This window comes from Perna viridis, chromosome 5 (assembly GCF_037379345.1).
Source record: "Perna viridis isolate PV_CMFRI_1.1 ecotype Kerala chromosome 5, ASM3737934v1, whole genome shotgun sequence".
NCBI classification, from domain to species: Eukaryota; Metazoa; Mollusca; class Bivalvia; order Mytilida; family Mytilidae; genus Perna; species Perna viridis.
The window spans coordinates 19,723,737-19,747,521 of NC_142449.1; the positions used below are offsets into that span (position 1 = coordinate 19,723,737).

Below are 23,785 nucleotides of genomic sequence, written 5' to 3' on the forward strand. Positions count from 1 at the left end.
AAGAAAAGGACCGGTAAAAAGGAGGATAGTAGACAAGTGTAGTTTGTTAGCCATTCTAGAAACAAACTCTAATAACGATCAACTCAAAATGTCATAGTGGAGACTGTTGAACTTTGGTGCGACGGTCTAAGCCTTTGGACAACATATACCTGTAATAATGTCTGTGCGAACTGATTATATCTAACAAGAAAACTGGCATTGTAAAGAAAAAAACTTTTTGCTATTAACCCATTAGGATAGAGGGTCCACCATGCACCCCTACCAATAATGAACTTCATAATTATTTTCATATACCTATATAGATATATAATGATATATATCTCCCATTATCGAATCATTTTCTCGTCAACGAATATCTTAGATTCTTTTTCAGTATGAGCTTATTTTTATACCCCAAAAAGTCAAGATTGTTCTGACTCAATTGTTCGAGCGTCTAAGTCGTTCTGAGACATCAAACATGAATAAACTAAAATTTAAAAAGTAATCAAGGGAACCAAGGTTATAGCGGTAATCAAAAGAATGTAATCCAGGTACAAAGTAACTAAAATCATACATACAAAGTAACAAAATTAAATGAGCAACTCAGACTCCACTAAAAACTGGGAGTATGGACCAGCTGCACCGGTAGGGTAAGTGTCCTCTGCTTTTCTAGAATCACCCGCCGAGTTGCTCATAAAAAGTCAAGTCCGGGGAGACAAACGAGGAAAGGAACACTATGACCCGTTGAATAAATCAGTTTTCATGGTGCAGATGGATACACCATGACGATTCACGAGTTCATCAAGGTTTTGAATTATATTTTAACTTCCTAGTTTTAACTAAAGTTCGATAAAGTTTATCCTTTTTATATAAAATCTACGAGTTAACATCAAAAAGTTAATATTTGACAATAACATACAATGATGCATCGCTATATAAATATGAACTAAGTAATTCGTTTGTCAGTCTATGGATATTTCTACCATTGTGACGAAACGAAAATCTTGAGGCCATGAAAAAGACCGATTTAAATACAAGTAAATTAAAATTTTCGATCCTTTTTTTTCTTTATTGACAAGAAAATTAAATCAAAAATTCAAATTAAGACGATTGAATTTTAAAAAAAGTATTGAATCTAATGGTATGTTTGGATTCCTAATAACGGTTTAATTTTCAAAACGAATTTCACAACTCTGATCTCCGTGATATACAGTACAAAGGAATTAGCTTCCTGGGCCTGATTGAATAACAATCATGATGTACACCTCTTTAAAGGAACATGTTAGTTTTCTCAATCAAAGGGACGTCACTCATTTTAAACCAACAGTGTTATTTCTTTTTATAAAGATGCCTTAAACAACATCCTATCTGACTTTCTACAAAAGACGATTGTGGATGGCTTTTCCCAGTACACATATTCCTTGCTAATACATTTTTAATCAGTCTTAATTTACAATTGTTGTATTTTATCTACTTTTTCTCAGTGTTGCTCGTTGTTTTTTGTATTATGACAGCTCAAGTAATTCCCATAATACAATTCATTTTCAAATTTATAGTATTTTTTTTAAATTTGATAAGGGTATATATTTTTCAGATAAATGAACAATATCTACGTCCATAGGGATATACACTATTCTATAACACTATCCATTGAGAGTCCTACTCAAGGGTCGATACAGTGCTGATCAAATCAGAGTATTGGAATACAGCTTTGTACTGGACTCTGAAATAAATTAAGTAAAATTGATGTATCATGTTTTTGTTTACAAATGTAAATTCGTTCGCCTAAGATATAACCACATGATTTAGATATGAAAGTACTTAAATCATTCAAAAAACCTGACGTTTGCATAGTATAAACTGAAATTGCAAAAAATACAAAGACTGTCGTTTATTTTAGCATATAATTAGACCTTCACCTTGTTAACGTTTTTTCAATACTCATTTCTACTTTCCATTTTAGTATAATGATATACGTAAAAGAGAATATAAAAGTACAATCAGCTTAGACTTACGTTTTGAATTTTCATCCAAGTCTTCATAGACATTAGGTTTATCTTTTGTTCCCAGGGTTTCATAATTTTGGCCAGCCTTGGAATGTAATCTTGCGAAAAGAAAAAAGCTCATTAAATATGGATTTGTGTCATTGTATTATTCATGTATGCCTTTTATATTTATATTTCAAACTCCAATACGAATATAACCATTGCAATTTCGTTCTGTAAATAACAAAAAGCAATCGAGGGAACCAAGATTCTAGTGGAAATCAAAAGAATGTAATCCAGGGACAAAGACCAAACACGGAAAGCACACATAACAAAGAACGTAAAAAACAACATAATACGTACAACGCATCAAAAGTAAATGAGCAACTCGGATTCCACCGACAACTGAGACCATGGACCAGGTGCCCAGTTAGGATAAGAGTTCTCTGCTTTTTTTAGAAACAACCGCTGAGGTGCTCATGAAAAGTCTATTCGGGGTGGACGGAAGAGGAAAGGAAAAATATGACACATTGAACAAATCGGGTCTCATGGTGAAATGGATACACTGTAACGATCCACGAGAAGAGTACATTTTCAAAAATATTCGTGTGACACAACAGGAGTAGAATTTAAGGCATCGAGATGTTTTACATCGGTGTAGTACCCCAAATACTATACGTATACTTACTCATCAGAACTTTTATCTACAAAAGGAAAAGTATTATAAGGTGTAATAATGTTAATACTAATATATCGTTATACTTTGTCACTGATGTCGGACCTTTTTTTATTTTTGTGTTTACGTACAATAGACTCTTTTGTGCTTACTGTAGGATAGTCGATGAGCATGCGTAGGGCATGCTCAATCTACACTTTCGCGAGGAAAATTCTTTTGTTCTACGCCGAGGAAGTGTACATTTAGCAAGCTTACAAACTTACCACAAAGGGGTCTATTGGTTAAAGGTTGCATCGGACGACAATATTGTGGCTATATTCTTTGTATATACCTGTCAGTTACGGTTCACAGACATCGTATTCATACCGAATCAAAACTTCAAAAAAATGATGAATTTCTCTGTTTACACATACAAAATTGATAAAGCCAAATAAAAAAAAAAAAACATATGTTTTGTTTTGTTTTATGCATACTGATTTCATCAGACGACTATACTGTGGCTACGTTCTATGTACATACTTCTCAGTTTTGGTTCACATACGTCATATTCATTTGGTTTGTCTTTCATTCCTAGTGTCTCATAACGTCGCACTTCTCTAAAATTAGATGAAAAAAAAACAGAAGTAAATTTTCAAAAGAATAATGCTCAAGTACTCTTTGACATTGTGTTATTTACCGTTTTTATACTATGATAAATTTCATTGTATCACACTGAGGATATCGAAAAGGTAAGTTTTATTTTCAGTTACCATTTTATTTGTTAATATTAGTCACTTGAATATATTCTTGACCGACTTATTTGTCCTAGAACCGCTGCAGGTTCTTTAATGTCTGAAAAATTAAATAGAAAAGTAGATAATTTTACAATGAGAGAATAGCTATGAGATCTTTTAAACAAATACCAATATATGAACTTACTTATCAGAGTCCTCATCTGAAATAGTAAAACCGAAAGAGTAGAAAACCTGATAGTACTGTTATGTTTAACGTACGGCATATCACAGTTACAGTGTGGTGATGTGTATAGGAAAAAAATAAAACAGACAACCTGTGACACTAGGAAAAAAATAAAACAGACAACCTGTGATACTCACCGTTTTTTTAACGTATATCCATGAATACTAAGTAAACACATTTAATCACGCTTCCTATTGCATCTAAACCGATGTTTAAGAGTGGAAATAATATCGTGAAATTTACAACGTTAATCCATGCTGATTAGTGTGTTTATAAAAATAATGAACATATGAACCATAGCCACCTTTACAATGTAAAATAGGAACTAAATACAATAAAATATAAATAAAAAATACAACAAATTGATTAATGTGAGTCCGAAAAGTATTGAAGATAAAAATGTCAATTCCTTACAAGGAGAGAAGAGGTGTTCTTCAAAATTGATCATGAACGTTATGAAATATGTACCAAGTTTAAGATGAAAATTGCTAAAACGAAATGCAGTTAACATCAGGACTAAACAATGCGGGTTTTGACATTAACTTTGTATTTAGTTCCTTTTTTACCTTTTAAACTTGGCTATCGTTCACAATTATTTTTTACCACAAATTACATACGAAAAGCAACATTTTTATTCTTTTTTAAATGAGTTGTTTTTGTCTCTGTATGTAAATAATAGGTTTTCAACCATGACATGTTCTTTTACTCAGTTTGATAACGCTGAAAGAATGTTAGTTTTACAGTTATAAAACCATACCTTTATCACCTGCATCGTCTGAAATATTATAATACACTTCAGGGAAACTTCTTCCATCTTTAGAATCCACATTTGACGAACTCCTATAATATATATGATATATCTCGTTTTACAAACTTTTGTTTTAGAGAGCAATGGAAGGCAGGGTAGTAACACAACATATTGAAGTAATAAAAGTGTCGATGTTAGTATTACACATTTGACGACAACAATGTATCTGTATTTGAATTATAAAATGTTTAGAAGTTCACTATCTGAATTATTGTAATTCTAATAATAGAAAAGAAACAAACTTAAGCAGTATATGGTTAACATTACATAGGCTAATTATGTAGTTTCAGGCTGCAAGGTCTGTATATTTATTTTTTTTTTGTACTGTATTAAATCTAAATCAAATGATTGATGAAAAGGTTGAACATGTTATAATTGACTTACTTCATTGATGGTCTTTTATCTGCAACAATAATGAATGAACAAAATTGAAACAAAGTTAAAGACACAAACAAACGAAGAGCTCCGTATTTACATTGTTAAAAGACCGGTATTTAAAAAAAGTTTCAAAACATATTGAACAACAGATTTAAGTCACAACTGTTTAACATTATCGAACCATTAATTTTCAAAATTTGAATGCTGTTTTTTTAAATACGGATTTAAGGTATGCACCTCCTGCTTGTGATATTTTCCAACATTTGTACTTGTAAACCAACTATGAAAAATCATTATGTACCTGTCAACATTTTATATGTTAATATGCCATTGATGACGAGTGAGAAGATTATTACTGATGACAGACCAACGGCAACACCAACCAGCGTACTAATGTCTGTTTTACATAAATGCTGACCTGAAATGTATGTCATATCAGGGAAAAAATGTTTTTTGAAAATAAGACATGAATTATGACATTAAAAGATTGAACATTTCATTTATAAATTAATTAAAAGTGCATATTTAAATGTACATGCGACATTAGTGTTAACGATAACTTTATGCTTTGACCTTTTTCTATAACTCACTTTTTGTGACTTCATATATCTAAATTAAAATGGTAATTGTGAAAATACTCAATTTTCGATGACGATAATACCTACTCATTGACTTTGTTGTGACATTTACAATATTTGACGGATGGCTTCTGTTGACTTTGTTCTCTGCATAAATTCTGATTTCATAAAATGTCTTTGAGTTTAGTCCTGTCAAAGTAAAGACGAATAATTTTGCCGAAGAGCATCGACAGTTAGAAGCATGGTCCTTCATAGGAACAACTGTGTGTTCCCAAGAATTATCCTTGATCCGATACTGTATAACAAACATTTGTTCATGCCCGCCATCAAAACCTGGCAACCATTGTAAAGTTATCGTAGATTCTGTAATATCCGTTTTTGAGAAATGTGAAGGAGTCCCGGGTGGACCTTTTATAAAATAAACAAAAAATCATCACTTTTTACCACGAAAATTCACCAATATACTAACATATTATATGTACACAGAATGTAAGTAATATCAGTACACAAATGAGAAAACATTATTTAATATGAATTTCTTTTTAATGACAAATAAAAGGAATAATTCATATAGGTTTTTGTTAAAATTGGCTTTGAAATCCTTTTTGACATTCAGAATAAAAATTCGAAATATTTGGAATTATTAGATTTATATAACTTCAGCAATACCTTATTGGTTACATGTTTGGTTTTGCTCTTACTCCCCAGAAAAGAAACATAAATCTCTTGTTAATTTACCTATTATTCCCAGAGTTAGAAATAGCAGTCTGCCCACCAAACTGGGACTGGTCGTTTTTTTGGCAGGGCTGGCTAATTTTAGCAAAATTTATATAGCCATATAGTAAATATACTGAAAAATTGTATTCAAGACTTGCTGGAATTTTAGTCAGTTTCCTGTCCTGCTTAGCAATGTATAATTCTGCTTCGCGGCATCTGCATTTGTCAGAAATGTATTTTGTAGAGTGTTATCCCTTACAACATTGCAATCCAGTAATTGATATAAGCATTATTGACAGTGAATTTGACTGCAAAACGTCAAAAAAGTTAAAAGTTAAACCATAATTTTTCTTTTACTTGTTTTTTATCTGAAGCACGAGGTATATTTTCATCAAATACAAACTTGCAGATATAAGGACAACCAAATGTTCTACTGTCTGTCCGACCCCATTCGCTAATCTCAAGGTGTAGTTCACAAAGTCTTGTTCCTGTAGTTGATGTATTGTAAGTGCCAATCTGAAACCATCTACCTGTACCCTTTTACCATGGAATGAATCGGTAATAACCACAGAGACATCTGTCATGGTGTACTTCGTAGATGATGAAATTGTAGTGCTCCCCTTCATCCAGGACAGTGAATTGTATGTTGGGTTACTGTAAACATTGACTTGTATTTCAATGTCTTCTTTGAATTGTCCCAATTTTATTTGATGGTCTCCACTAAGAATGTCGGGTGATGCTTAAAAAAAGAAAAAAAAATTCATGGGTTTTATAAAAAATCTCAATATGAGAATTTGCTAACCCTAAGTTTTTCCTTATTCACTTCCACGGGATCTGATTTGTAGAAGTTTGAATTGGGGGATAATTTGAGGACAACCTCAATATGAAGCTTTTTATGAAACACTGTAACTGCGTACGAGACAAAGTATTATATGCTTTATTAAATCGCACGTTTACATAAATGTGAAATATATTGACCGTAGTAGTATATACATGTATATATAATTTTACAACTTTTGCAGTGATTTTTTTTCTTGTTAACCCTCGGAAATGGGATAACATCAATTTTCCTTTCAAGTAATTGAACTATTTCTTGTCAACTGCAAAATCTGACGGTTTCTATTTCAAATTTTACGAAATTATATGATATTTATCATCACACTAGGATTTCTTATATTTTGTTGTCTTAAATACACATTTTCTTTAGAATATTTAGATAGTGGTTCGTTGTTCTATAAAACACAAATATAGGAAAAATGTATAAATAAGACACCGAAGCTTCCCATCCTTGATATTAAAAGAAACAAAATGATTAAATTAATAAGCAAGTAAAGACATAGTATCAGATATACACGTAATACAACAAAACAAATTGAAGTTTCAAAACAATTTAGTTTAAAGATACCTCATAAATGTTGTATTAAAATTTCCGATAAAGATTTGCTGAGAAAACAGGTAGGTAGGTAATGATGGACACACAAAAAATGTTAAAGAATATTAAGCCCTACAAGACGAAGCTTCATATAAAATTTAAAACTATTCAGGGTAACCAAAATGTTCAATGTTTGCGACGGAACTCTAAAACGTTTCAGTAAAAAGGAAGTTTGGTGCACCAAAATCAAACAACACACTTCAGTTAGAGTTGCTTACTTTATATGACATCTGGGGATCTGACATGGTGTATGTTAAGTTCATGGGATGAGTTTGTTCTGTTTCAGCCAGGCTAGAGAACTTTATTTTGATTCTCTATAAGAATTACTATCTGAACATTTATTACTACCCGGCTTGGTATGCCCGGACAAAAAAAAAATAAAATCCAAAGTCCCTCAACGATGACGATTCTTCAACAAAAAGCAATTTTATAATGTTCTATCATCTATCATTTTCAACATTTAGGTGCAGCAAGTTTGTGCAATCATGCTTAGTTCTTTTTGATAAAAGACAATGTATTTTGGTTTATTTACTTCTGATCTCCTGTAATCAACTTTTTGCGAAATAATATCTAATTATGCATACAATATTATTCTATTGTTTACGGTATTAAAGCCTTCATTAAAATTTATCACTATTGGGAAAGGTAGACTTGTACCAATATCACGATGGAAAGGATTGATAATCAACACACACCTTTTGAATTCTTACTGTCTTTAGTCCAAATACCATTGTTAAAATACCTTAAAGATTCTTTTGTAATACAGTTTTTGCGATTTTTTCCTCATAATTTCTCCTTTCAAAGAAAACATGAAGTTCAGAGTATAACACACAATATTTTTTTTACGGCGCACATATAGTATATATGGTTAATGCACAAGTCTTACTTTTACTGGTACTTCACTCATTTTCTTGTTACGTACCTACTTCAGAGAATCGAAAATATTGTCTATTATTCAATACTTATACAGAACTTGTTGCCAAAAGCTTCTTACCTCTAGACCAAACAAAACCCGATGCTTCTTGGTTAATATTGCCGTCCTTATTTTTGATACCATTACTAACTGTACAGATATATTCCCCTGTGTCCTGGTATCTGATCTCCTCAGATACGCGTGGTAATGTCAAGGTGCTGTTACCATCCAACATTCTTATCACTGTACCATATTGAGATATGTGCTTCCATTTTGAGAACGTATATGTTGCTGGATTACCGAAAACTTTACAAGTGACCTGCCTTGATATATCACCTGGGTTATAAGTCTTATTTTCTACTGATACCGAAGGAGGAACTGAAAAGAAATAACAAAAAACAACATTACAGTAACTTAGCAAAGTACTGCCCGTTACGCCATATATCACAAAGACAGCAACAAAAATACACTACTTCTGCATGTCAAAGAGTAATCAAGAGAACCAAGGTTATAGCGGTAATCAAAAGAATGTAATCTAGGGACAAAGACCAGACATGGAGAACAGACATTCACAACAAAGAACATAAAGTAACTAAAATCATACATACAAAGTAACAAAAGTAAATGAGCAACTCGGACTCCACTAAAAACTGGGAGCATGGACCAGGTGCACCGGTAGGGTAAGCGTCCTCTGCTTTACTAGAAACACCCGCCGAGTTGCTCATAAAAAGTCAAGTCCGGGGTAGACAAACGAGGAAAGGAAAACTATGACCCGTTGAATACATCAGTTTTCATGGTGCTGATGGATACACCATAACGATCCAAGAATTCATGATGACGACCATAAAACTTCTGTAGTGATGACTTCAATCTTTTAGCAACATAACCATGTTCCAGAAGCCTATTTGTTAGAGATCTTGTTAGATAGTCTTTTGAAATTTACCTATAAGTGGTCTAATCAGAAGAACAACTTTGATTACTGATGAAAATCGAATCTATGACTACGCTTTTTTCTTCATTACGAAACCATGAACTTCAATGAAATATTCATACATATATATTACATTTAACATTTATGTTCCTGGACTGGGAAACATAACTGCCACCCGTTGCTGTATTTCGAAATCCACACATCAGTGTCTTCCCATTATCATTCCTATCCACACTGTATGTCAATTTAGAATAGACTGTATAAATATCTGTAACTGTGTCATGTGTTGATTGTTCTGTAGAGTGTGAACTGATATCAGCATTATCTAAGGACCATTTAACTGCAGGTTTAGGTCTACCTCCAGATGATTTACAAGTTGCTGATAATTGCTTGGTCTCCTCCGTAACGAGCTGATTTGGATTAAATAAGGGCGTGAGCGGTTTCACTGAAATCAAATGCTAGGAATATGACTAATTATTAAAGACACACTATAGTATCGGTTATAAATAAAAAAAAATGCCATTTTTGAATTATGTTTCCAAAAAGCAATGTTTTCGTCAAATTTATTATATAATGTATATTTTAGAAATTTATCAAGATGACTTTGCAGTACAATGTTTCAGAAAAGAAGTTAAATGAAATAATGGTTTTAATTATATGCACAAATCACAAAGTAATTTGCAGTATTTCATATTTCATATATATTAGGCAGCTTTTGGAGATATTTAAGACGGTTCTTTATGTTGTACCCTCCCAGCCCATGGACTATTGTACTTTGACCTATCGACATCAAATATATAACGCCAAACAATCTCATTATTAGCAGTTAAAAAAAAGATAATTGTCTATTTCAACCTTGAGAAAAGAGTAAGAAAACCTAGCGGAATTCAAAAGAATGTAATCCATGGACACATACTAGACATGGAGTAAACATGTAAACACCACAACGAAAATAAAATAACCAAAATAATACATACAAAGTAACAAAAGTTAATGAGCAATTCGGACTCCAATAAAAAAGGTAGACGAAAGAGGAAAGCAAAACTAAGACACTTTGAATAAATCAGCACACCGTAACGATCAACGAGTTTTTGAAACATCTGTAGCAATATAACCCTGTTCTAGAAGCCTAACAGTAAGACCTTTAGCGCGATACAAAACGGCTGCGTAGTTACGGAAAGCTCTGGCATAACGTAAGATCTGTGATATGAAAACTCCATACGCAGGTGCTGAAGGGATATTGCCACGTTCTTTTACAGCGAGTTTAGTTGAAATCTCTACTACGCTTTTTTCATTGTTTTCATGTTTCCCTAAGTTTCAATCATGTCAATATGAAATCAAAATGTATTACGCTATTAAAGTGTGCAAAGTTGGTTGAGTCCCGTAAACTTCGTACAAAAAAACTCAATAATTTTTTTTCCCCCAAAAACAATAAACAAAGTATCAAACAAATGCGAGAAAATGTATTATATTGAAAAGAACAGAATCTCGAGCAGATTTTCAGAGCAATGAAACTTATTTGATATTAGACTGTTAATCTCTACTTGACGTTAGAATAGAAGGATGTGTCAATATATTATGCCAATATCAAGTATAATATTTAAACACAGAATATTCCTAAACAGCACCACAATAAAATTAAGCAGACAATTTATATCAATATATATAGCTATTTATATAATTGCTAGACTGAGTGCCTGTTGTTTTTTTTGCTGAAAATAAATCTCAATAATACTACATTACTAAATATTGTACCAATTCTATTTAAATCCTTAAAATAGATAAAATATTACATATTACTTTTCTTGGGAAACGTGAACATACATGAAATGAAATACATCGCATTAAGGCGACATCTCTTACGTTAGACTTTTTTTTAATATTACTTTGAGACCATAAGATAACAAATATTGAAAATGGTGATAAAAGAAGTTTTGACTATTTTGACTACTTTTTTCCATCTCAATTTAAATAATATTTTCAAAGATATGGTAACAAATACATTCACTAACATCTGAGATAAATGGTTGCAGAATCTTTGACTTCGAAAAAAGAAAATCGCTGATATCCAGCCAGACATATTACAGCAGCACCATCGTATGTTCTATCTATTTTCTGTAAAGTTTGCTGTATAGTCTTTGACCCATTAACTGTAAGACTCTGCTTATTTATTTGTAATACCATATCTGGGAATGGGTCTTCACTTACTGCTGAACAACTGATAGTAAAATTCTGCATCTCTGCCCCAATCAGCTTGTCGTTTTGAGTTTTATAAGCAATGGTAGTACTTGTTGGTCCCTCTACAATAAATACGTATGGTTTTAAAACGACACATTCACAAAGTTGACTTGATGTTTTCACTACAGCTTACCAAATAAACTCAATGTATTGTATTTATCGAAGTACAATCAACTAGTTTTAAAAACATTGAAATTGTATTGAAAATCACAACGAATTGAGATCAGATAAATAACGGGGATATACTATTTTTCACGTGAGTGCATTGGCTACTTTTTATGCTTTATTATTGTATACATTTCTTGAAAACAAGCCTAATTTTATTCATTTTTACTATGTTTTGAGCACACATTACACCTAATAGGCACAGGCGTTTCATGCAAGTTCAGATTTTGCTTTGTCGCAATAGAAAACATAAGTTTTATAATAACCAATTTTTCATAGTTTTAGAATATTGAATGACTCTACCAATAACGCTGTCTCAAATTTTAAGGTGGTTGAGTACGAACAATTTCAGTACACCAATTTTGTTTATCTGTACAGTAGGAAAGAATTTTAAAATTTAAACTGAAAACCAGCAAACAAATACTACAATACATTGTAGGTGGAACACAGAGGGTATTCCAACGACGTTCAACATGAACACGAGGGTAGTGCAAAAGCGATGTAAACATCTTGCGCAAGGGGTGGAAAACATGTAACCAACTATTCACGACGGAAGCATGAATTCCTAATCCTTCCGAACACTTGAGTTCATCAAATTTATAAAGGGTGTACCTATTAGATTTTTTAAAAAAAATATATCAATACATGTGTCTTACCTGTCTATATTGAATCCGTCAGAGTTTCTGCCCAACATTTATCAATACAACTCCATACACACATATATCACTACATTAAAACAATGTTGTGCTGTGTTCTCTCAAGGCCTTTTACGCATCGCTATATTTCATGCAAAATGACAATCTGCGTTGGGCTCATAGCCACATTTTTGAATGGATAAGCATTATTTAAAACAATCCTACGATCTCCACTACTCCAGCATCCACCCAATAATTACGTCGCTATTTGATCGTGAAGTTAGATACAGACCTTCCCGATTAAAAAAGATACTAAAGTTATTCAGTGTTTCTCTGATTTCAATCTTTTAGTTGACACCCTTTACTGTATAAATTGTATGACGAAAGGCAGATGGCATATATAACATCTTGAAAAACTGCTAAACGAATTTCGAATTTTCAAAAAAGTTGAATATGTAACACTTCCAGCTCGACATTTTATAACAATATAATTTAAAGCAACAGTGATCTTTTAAATGTAACTATAGCTAATTTGAAGGGTTACTCCAACTATGACATGCTTCCAAGTTATCCATATAAAAGAAGAAAAAAGCCCTACAATATTTATTAGCGTGATAATTTTCAAAATAAATTATAAAACTGACGTAATTCAACTTAAAGGAATGTTATCCTTACACTTTTTAAAAATTACTTTGTATTCAACATTTTAACACTTTCATTTTTAACAATGACAGTAGTCCACATTTTAAAAATGAAAATGGCGTAAACACACACACACCCCCCCCAAACAAAAAATGTAAATACTTAAAAATGAACTTTACTATAAATAGAACATTGTTTGACGAGAATAACTAGCATTTTTGGTAATATTAACAACCCCAATATAAATTTTCAGTCAACGCAAAAATTGCTTTCCGACAAAAAAAAAATAGTTTACATGGTTTTTCAAAGGCAGCGTCTTAAAAATGTCAATAAATAATGAACTGCGACACATGTATTTCGTTATAAATTCTTTTAAATGTCGTTTTCTTAAATCTCTTTCAATTGCTATCATAGAAAGTTAATAAGTACGAATTTTTCGAATGACCAATCAAAACTATTCCTTTGCCCCCATCCCCATTGTCTCCTTCATATTCTCCATTCCCCATGCTTCATTACCCCATTCCCCTTTGCCCAATATCCCACAAAATGGAAAGTGTATTCCATACAGGTACTATAGCCTCTTTGTTTACGAGGACGTAAACTAAACTAAAACGCTGTGAATATTTGTTTCTTATTTACGTATTTCATATATCTAACTGTGTGTGTGGGTTTTTATATAATATATATATATATTTGAATCTAATGAAGTCAGTTTGCAATGAATCGGTTGTATTTCCAATGACTTTGGTAGAAGAATGTTAAATAGTTCATATAGGAAGGAATGGATGTCGGTATCACATTTAAAGACATTTTTATTTATTTTGTTTGAGTCAAAGTCGATCAATACAAAGGAAAACGTATTTGCTAAATCCGTAAAATCTAAGACTAAGGATAAAAAGATCATTTTGTTGTCAAATTTTGTATATCACTGAAATATGTTTGTTTTATTACAAAAGAATTGAATATTTTGTTATATTACATTAACATAAACATTAAATGCACTTATTTAATCTACCGGAGCACCTGGTCCATGCTCCCAGTTTTTAGTGGAGTTCGAGTTGCTCATTTACTTTTGTTACTTTGTATGTATGGTTTTAGTTACTTCATGTTCTTTGTTGTGAATGTCTGTTTTCCATGTCTTGTCTTTGTCCTTGGATTACATTCTTTTGATTGCCGCTATAACCTTGGTTTCCTTGATTACTCTTTAAAAACATAGTCTTGGTTCGGAAATTACGGAGGGTGACTTTTTACCTCAAATATTTGCATTTGTGATCATAACATACTTTGAGGACACAATGGTATTTACTTTAAATGATATACAACTTAGCTGTATAGTCATTAGGTACGTTAACGTGTTAGCCGCTAGACCATAGTAAAATGAATTAATTAACATGTCAAATATATGGCTAATTTGATGACAATTTATTATTACCTTAACTTGTCAAAAAAACTTAGTCCAGTAAGAAAAATAAAACGATGCACAAATAATTGATAATAACAGGTTATAAGATGAATATTAATTCACAACTATTACTATTTTAGCGTAAATGATATTCATTTGCATTATTATTGTGATAAACAAGACACAACATCTATTGGAATAAAATCAGAAACGTCAAAACTCAAAGCCCTTATAAATGTTTAAAGGTATTAAGAATTACAAGGGTGATGATTAAAAGATAGAAGTTTAATCAAATATAAAAATATATCGAGAATAAAGACGAGCATCACACAAAACCAGGAAATAAATCAAGAAACGGTAGTCCGATGAGACTGGTTAAAAATCGACTGAAAGACGCAAGGGTTCACATTTTTCTAAGGAAAACAATATAGGAAATGTATTTAAAGTGATCTACGTATTCTATTATTATATGCCCATTGATACGTTGTTCGACCTAGAGGTCAAAGTTATATTTGTATGTAACATTTTGTGAACGGTGTCGCATAATTCTTGGCCCGTCATAATCATTAGTCCGGTCGGATGCAGGATGTTTACATTTTTGGTCTTTTATACAGGGAAACACAGAATTATAGACAGGCGGATACAGAATGTGTACAAAAAGAATGCAGTAAAACAAATATTTATAAGTCTTAACATGAACTGAAACTTATATACATGTAATATAATTTTACATGATCAAAAATCGTTTGAATAAATAAATCAATAAACCAATAAAAGTGATAACTATTTTTACCAGGGCGGACATAAAATTATAGGCAGAGGTGGACCAAAAATTATATTTTTCTGTATCCGGATGACCCCAGGATTATGGCGAACCCAGAATTATAGGATACCGGTCTAAAACTTTCTATAAATAGCTTAAAATATGACTAAATTTAGAAATAGTTCTTGCTTTTGATAAACAAACATACATATGTGAGTGCTAATTAGTATTCTCTTTTAAACGCACCTACAACAGACAGCTGCACTATTTCTGGATTAGGATCCCCTGCAACTGAACATGAATACTCTCCAACATCAGTTTTCTTTACAGTAGCAATAGTCAAATGATATTCTCCGATGACATGATTACCCGTTATACTCAGTCTATCTCTGAACTCAACGGGAATAACATGACTGAATATTGTTGTTTTATAAGACAACGCTTTGGTGCCATTGAACCAACTGATATCTTTATCAGTAGATGTAGATGGACACAGCAACTCAATATTGAATCCTTTAATTCCCGACTGGGGTCGTGACTCGATGTAAACTAAAAAAGAAAGTTCAATTGATTGTTTATTTCAAAAATAATAACAATCAATAAAATTTGAAAAAAAATATTAATTTAGGCACATCTGTTTTATAGTTTAATCGGCAGTTGCAGCTTGGAGCTTTTGAAGAAAGGATGTGAATAACTTCTTAACAATTTAATATTCTTAAAACATCGTTGTTTAACCATAGTCTTTATGAAGCACTGATAGACAGTAGACTGACAAACATGTTAAGTACCTTGGGTGGCACATCATATTACCCAATTTAGTCATTTTTGCCTAAAATATATTGTGTACACCTAGAAAACAACCAAAAAGCTATTTATGTTTATCCTGTGACGTAGATATTTTTACTGCTTATATAGAGAAAGAGTGCTGGAAAAGTTTCCGCCATTTTTCCGTAGTGCATTGCAACTAAATTTGACCTATCAATATCTTAGAAAAGGCTTTACACTTTACAAACACTTTGATTGTTGATCATTATTTCTGAAGGTTAGGAGGTATAAATACTTAGATAATGCATTAAAATATCTGCGTTCTTTCCTTCATGTGCCAAACTTTGTATAACTTTGTACACAAATAAATTAGTTATATCAGTAGTGAAGAAAAGAAAATATAATTACTCGTTCTAAGAACGCTTAAAGACTAATGCGCGGAACAAAATCGGAACACTTAGGCACCGACCATTTTTATATTGAGAAAAAGAAATTGAAAGAAAAGGAATCTCATGTACATATAGTGTATGTACAATGTACCATAAACTACCATTCAACATGTTAAATTATGTATGAAGAAGTATGTAACAAATATTTTTAATATTACAGTTTATAGTCGAAAAATTCATAATGTTATAAAGAGCAACTGAATGAATACCAAAATCCAGAGACTTTTGTTTTTTATTAATCCAGTATGTTAAACAAACTATTAAAAAGATGCAAAAAATATACGGACTACCATTAAACAGTATAACCAATTCAAACTCCAATAGAGAAAAGATAAGAATACCATGCCGTCTGATTATTTAGCTTTATGGAAATTGCGTAAACTTCTTGACTAATTTTGTTACATATAGTTGAAAAAAAAAAAAACAAAACAAAAAAAAATACAAAAAAAACAAGGAACTTATGTTCAAGACAACTCAGAACTTTTACAGTTTCTAAATGACAACACATTTTCTATGTACTTATGACATGACAAGCATGTATATAAGCATGGTCATTAATGAACTAATTATTTAATGGCGGCTGAAAATGTTTACTTTGAAATGAAAAAAGAAGACTATGCTATAATTTTGAGCAATGAGAACTTACTTCTAATATTATAATTTGTTCTATCAGAATTACGTTTTTTGTAGTTCTTAATAAAATATGCAATGAGGATAGTCCCGAGCTCTGATGTATGCGACATACAAGCGTAAGAACCTGTTGAATTTATGGTTGCAAAGTTCCCAAACAAGCACAACATAATTAGTTCCGAGATGATGGCTTTATTGTCTTTAATAGGTCTTTGTATCAACTTCAAATGCTATTTATCATTCCTAATAAAAACCTGAACAACTCAAATTTACTTATAATTCATCTAAGTCCTCAGTAAATTTCTTAGAGAAAGTGCAATTAAATCCAAATGGAATAGGGTGAAACCTTACGACACTAAAGACTTAATAGTAGTCCAATGTGCCTAATACATAACCTCAACAGTTTTAATTCATTAAAAAGTTACTCGACTGCAATCTATACAGGTTGTTCTGCCTACTAGCAGAGCTTGTGCTCTCAGACTTAAAGTCAATGAAAAAATTATTAAACATTATTGTTGTACCAAATACTATCCAACATTACACACAATCTCGTATCTGTAACAAATGCACTGGTCTTATATAACTAATGACCCTGAATGCTCCAAACTATTAGAACCAACACTAAAGCAGATTGTGGTCAAACCTGAATAATCAAGAGCAATTAAACTATAAATATTAATCCATAGCACTTTTTATCTCTTCAAGATAAAAGCATTACATGTATATACCGTTCTTTAAATATGCACCTTTTACATAATTAAATAATGAAACTAATTTATATTTTTACTGTATGATCTAAAGCCAATGAACAATTCTTGAAATATACTTGTGATATGTGTATATGTATTACTAATACATTCAATTTCACTTAACCATAATTTTTTACCCGCCGATGAAACTTTTCTCCCTTAAGACTGCCCCAGAGATTGCAAGCTGGAGTGTGGAGGCATTATACGAAGCGGGAAAAGCTGCCCAGGTTTCAATAGAAATGGAGGGCTACAACCTTGATATTTTGGGATTAAGTTAGATGGACATCTTCTGGAGCGGTCATATACTATCTTAAGTGCAAATTCTACTGTAATCTGGACCACTACATGAGGATGGCAACCATCAACATGGAATAGAAATCTCACTGAACATGAAGGCCAAATCATCATTCATCGAATGGAATCCTGTGAGTGTAAGAATTATTGTGGAAAGATTTATGTCAAAGATGCAAAAAGTAACAGTCATTCAATGCTACACTCCTACCACCGTAGCAGAGGAAGAAGACAAAGAAGAGTTTTACAATCAGCTCCAAGCTACCCTAGATTGAACAATACTTGGGGCATCTTGATTGTAATTGGTGACATTAATGCCAAAGTTTGAAAAGATAACACAAGGAGATAACTCATCATAGGGAATGAATGAATTGATGACATCAACGAAGAGGGAGAACTCAGAATGCATATTTTTGCTCCCAGACCGATCTGGTCACATGAGGTACGACATTCCCACTCACTCACAAGGATATACCCAAAACAACATGGTTATCTTTATAGATGAAAACTAGAAACCCGATTGACCAAATTACAGTCACCATGATATGGCGAAAGAGCATGACAGACGTTAGAGCTTACCGAGTTGCTGATATAGCATCCGATCATCAACTTGTGGTGGCTAAATTTAAGATCAAGGCAGCCAGGGCAACTTGACAAGATCAGATAATAAGGCGAAAGGACAAACAATGGTAAAATTCACATAAAACACCACATCCCAAGAAGAACGTTTATTATCAAAGGAGGAAAACAATCTGACAATATAATTGAGACAAATAAGAAGCATAGGTCTGTTAAGATGCAACTTGATCAGGTCAAGACAAGATTGCAGAAAGAATGGTTGACGAGCGAACATATAAGCATTAGGAAAGAAGTAAAAAGAAAGGACCAGACAGGATAAAAGAACCTACATCAACAGGAGTAACATGATTGAATATGTTTGTCTGATCTGACAACGCTGAGGTTCCCATCCACCAATTGGTACTCCTATCAGTGGAGGTATATGAACATATCAACTCGACATTGAATCCTTTAATTCCCGACTGGGATCGTGACTCGATGTAAACTTAAAAAAAAAAAAAAAAAAAACATTTAAATTTAAGAAATGCGAAAGTCGATCAGGAAATAATAATAACAATTAATAAAATTTGAAAAAAAAAAATATTAATTTAGGCACATCTATTTTATAGTTTAATCGGCAGTTGCAGCTTGGAGCTTTCGAACGAAGGATGCTAATAACGACTTCACAATTCATTATTCTTAAACAAAACATCGTTGTTTAACTATAGTCTTTATGAATTTAAGCGCAGACAGTAAACTGACAAACATTTTAAGTACCTTTCTGTGTACGAATCAGGCGATGGGTGGCACATCATATTCCCCAATTTAGTCATTTTTGCCTAAAATATATTCACTACATCTAGAAAACAACCAAAAAGCTATTTAAGTCATGTGACGTAGATATTTTTACTGCTTATATAGGAAAAGAGTGCTGAAGAATTTTGCAGTAGTGCATTGCAACTGAATTTGACCTATCAATATCTTAGAAATGGCACACTTTACAAACACTTAGAAGGTTATTTCTGAAGATTATGAGGCATAAATACTTGGATAATGCATTAAAATCTCTGCGTTTTTTATGTGCAAAACCTTGTATACATTTTGCCCGATTCTTGGACGGAGAAGTACTTAAATTGTTGAGGACTATAATATATATGTATCGAAGGTCACTTAAACTTATAATTCTATAGATAGAAATGATTCATCAAATTTTCCCTGTGAAATTAAGTTTGAGAATCAACACAGTGTAAAATAAATTTAATAGTTTTACATTAGGAATATCTCCTGCCGACACAAATAACAATCCTCCGATCTCAAAATTTAGAATACTTCTTGAAAAATGCAAAGAATCATGGAAAAATATAGTGTATGAAATTAATTGGTTATACCAGTAGTGAAGAAAAGAAAATATAATTACTCGTAGTGAGAACTCTTGAATATTAATGCACGGAACAAATTAGGAACACTTTAATGAACATTAATACAGAATAAAAAGCCTATTAGTGCTATATTCTGTTACTATGATCAATAAGCAAACGTTCGACTGGTACTTTAACTAATATCTTATCATGTGAATTTTTGATTAAATAAATATGTATAAGGGTTAAAACAACTACACAAATTTAGCTGATATTCAATGTAAACTTTCCCAAGTACTTAGTGGTGAATGAATGTTACCGCGGGACCGCAAGGATTAGCTATGTCAAAGGAAAGGTCACATTTGCCACATGCGTTTTCAGCTTCTTTTGCTAAGTGTTCTACATATTTCCTTTTGTCTTGTTTTTTCTTAACCTCTTTATCTATTTGGCTATACTGTTTTATGCCTTTTCCTTCTGTTGCCTGGTTGTGGCAGTAAAATTTGTCTCTGTTGGTTGATTTTTGCCACATGTTTTCCGACATCAATTGTTTGTGGTTTTAACAATAGCTTGTTTTACATGATTTAACAATGGAATCCCTAATTATTTCCCATGCTGTGTTGATATTTTAGTTGTCCTCGTATAGATTTTTTAGAGTACTAAATTGGTTTTAGAGTGAAATCTGATATAGTCTTGAAAAACTTTCGGGTCTTTCAATAGTTGATCATTAAATTTCTTTTTCCTTGTCAGTGTTCTTTTGGATGAAATAACCTTAAATTTAAGCTTGGTAATGATTAGGTGGTGATCTGATGCTTTGTCAACTCCTCTCAAATTCCGTACATCTTGCCGAGGTAACCTCAATCGTTAGGATATTGCTTATCAGTATGATAGCAGAGTTTTAAAAAGTCTTCAAATAACGAAGTAAATAGAAAGATCAACATCGTTGGTACACGCTACGTCATATATACTGAATTTCCCGTGCACCGTTTATAATCTACCACAAATTGTGACCAGTCAATAACTAGTACGCTCAGTCAAAAATATACTCTTCTTTTGTTAAGTTTGCAAGAAATCGTCGACAGAATGTTGTATTTGTGGTATTTTTAGGAAATCCGCTTGAGTTTTGTCAAGTGACATTCATCGGACGAGGACCAAATTTTAGTATGATATTCTTTCATTCCGGATTATAATTGTGAATGTGCATATCTTTCAAAACTTCGACTTCTAGTTCTAAAACTTGTTGATTCTAGAGATGCTTTTAATCGGGATTGTAACCAATCTTAGTCAAAAACATTTAGCCATTTGTAATGAATGCGTAACTATACGGTATAGCGGAAAATTTTCACTGATGCAAAATTTTTAGTTTTGATGTTTTAAGTTTCTTTTAATGAAATGAAAACAATATGTATGATACCTGGACTTAAATTTGATGAGCTTTAATTTTCGCGATTCTCCAAACCTTGCAAATATAGCGAAAGGGGAAACCTCTCGAAAAAGTTCCGCAATATATTCGGTTGCTAAAAGCTTTTTCATCCTCATTGGTCATAGCTGTACATACAATATTTTAGTATAAAATCAGGATCAGTATAAATAAATTCTGTTTTCTTCACAAGCTGAATGAATCTTTTTATTAATGAGGAATGATTGTTCTTATTCAACTTTAAATGGTACTTTGAATTTTATAAACACTATTTCGATGGCACACATAGTTAATTAAGCGTGCTACACTTGTTTTCTCCAGTAGACGTGGTTCTGGTCGTTATCACATTTGCACGAGAAGGTAAAATTTGCTAGTCCATATGTTGTCAATGGTTGGTCAAACTTTCCAATAGAGAATACAATGTTGTCATAAGAAAAAAAAACTGTTCTTGTTTTTATCTTTTCTTACACACGAGTTCTCCAGATCTCCAAAGTATAATTTAGCAATCATTTAATGATTCTCAGCATGTACTATTTGCAGACTAAAATGTGACCTCAAGACAGATGGGAAACTGCGAGAGATAGAAACTTACCATTGAATTGTAAATAAATCCAAACTATTATACTCTTGAACAAAGAATCCTTCATTCTTTCCTTCAGTTAACTTCCTTGTTGATTTAAATGTGATGCATGACTGTTTAAACTATATTTAACTTAATTGATAGTTTATTTTTAATATAAACTTTTCACTGATATTTTTCGAAATATACAAATTATTTTTAAAGTACTACTATCGTGTTTTCATTGAAAATGCAATCTTTGACCCCCCTGTCAATTGAATGGATAGTTTAAAATAGGGAAGGAATAATAATAATAATAATAATAAAAAACAATAATTTTTAAATCTTTTAATGTAAGACACTTTTAAGATTCAGTGTAAACCATTGCAGATAGCGGAACATTGATTGATTATATCTCTATGTTTGGCCTGCGTACATAACAGTGTTTTCATCCAAAATGACAAAATATCAGAGCAACAACTCAAACGGACAAAACCGTTGAATCAAAAGAGATGTCAAAACGAGATAACAAGCGATGTATATATGTATACATAAAGTATAAAACAGAATGAAATAACATTTAATATACAAGCGAAATTAAGAAAGCAAGACAGCACAAAAACATTCAACTCCCGGAACATATATAAGCATTTCGTTGTATAATCCGGTGAATGTCAAATAGGTTTTTATCACAATAGTCAGTCATGTTTAAAAGTAAAAAAAACCTACAGGTTAGAAAAAAAGTATGAATGTTTAACACTAAAAACGTTAAATTGACAAACAAAACGCATAAACAGTGTTTTAAATTTAGTGTAATGTTTTTAACCACATTCATCACTAAATCATATATTAATTCTCATAAACCTATCTATGAGGTTTGGACAATTACTGATTTTTTGTTTACGTCAATTTAACTATTTCTTTATCGTTTAGACAATTCCTTTAATATCACTTTTCGACAACCCTAGTGTTGGTGATTTTATACATGACATCCACCCTTGAGTACACTACAGGCACTATGGGGTCAGCCTCACATCAAGGACAACTCTTAGAGATCGATGAAAAATGGAAACTCATGACCATACTATACGGGAAATGCGCTGACTTCTCCTTCCGAATTGTTAACTTTCGTTTAATTAGTTGCATGTCCCTTCAGTAATTGCATATGGATTTTCATTTTACGACAAATACAATATTCAAGAGCTTGCTAAACCTACACAGACATTTTGTATCGTGTTAGACTTCTTTCAATTAGAGCTATGGTACAGGGTTATGTTGCTACAAAATTAGTCGTCACTGCACCAAGAAAAACCACTTTGTTAACGTTTCTTCTTCCATCTATCAAGAAGGACGTAATGTTTTTTTTTTAAATAGACCGGTTCCGGTTAGTTGCGAACGTCACGAAAATACCTCAACAGAAAAGTCATTTATATCCATTATTGTCTGTGTCAAAACCGTTCCAGAAAAAAACCATTGTGTTTGGATTAAATTAAATTTTGTTACTATGATGAACGTTTTCAATTTTTCCTGTTTTCTCGGATTTTTGTATGTGTCAATTTGAACCATATTGTGTCTTCAGAAGGCTTTTCAGTGGCACACATGACAACTTTTAGGTTACAGACCACCAATTCAACCAATGAGCATTCGGAACGTACGCAAAAATAGTCCTACGCAAAAATTACCCCTGTTCCTCATAGTGCTGTGAAAAAAGTTCTCATCTTATTTAAAAAATTTAAACAGTTTCTGAAAGGAAAAACATTTCTGTACATTTTATAGGTGCATTTTGCTTCTTGTGATGTGAAGCCTAATC

General features: G+C 32.1%; 1 protein-coding gene across 3 annotated transcripts; it reads right to left on the reverse strand.

Annotated features, from left to right (window-relative positions):
* Positions 1–1,593: 1,593 nt before the first annotated feature.
* Positions 1,594–22,138, reverse strand: LOC148616427 (neural cell adhesion molecule 1-like). 3 transcript variants are annotated; one of them, XM_088583451.1, is made up of 15 exons: positions 22,009–22,138; positions 15,446–15,748; positions 11,367–11,654; positions 9,488–9,799; positions 8,505–8,801; positions 6,482–6,817; positions 5,449–5,769; positions 5,085–5,201; positions 4,790–4,808; positions 4,355–4,437; positions 3,559–3,574; positions 3,160–3,236; positions 2,653–2,668; positions 1,995–2,083; positions 1,594–1,702 (listed from the first exon to the last, which is right to left on the reverse strand). In XM_088583451.1, exons 1-15 carry the CDS (start codon positions 22,061–22,063, stop codon positions 1,665–1,667), a joined length of 2,367 nt encoding a protein of 788 aa, XP_088439577.1. In that variant the 5' UTR covers positions 22,064–22,138; the 3' UTR covers positions 1,594–1,664. The 3 variants fall into 3 exon arrangements, with proteins under 3 accessions (XP_088439577.1, XP_088439578.1, XP_088439580.1); XM_088583452.1 differs by lacking the exon at positions 2,653–2,668; XM_088583454.1 differs by lacking the exon at positions 15,446–15,748 and having other exon boundaries at positions 22,009–22,109.
* Between the last annotated feature and the right edge of the window lie 1,647 nt (positions 22,139–23,785).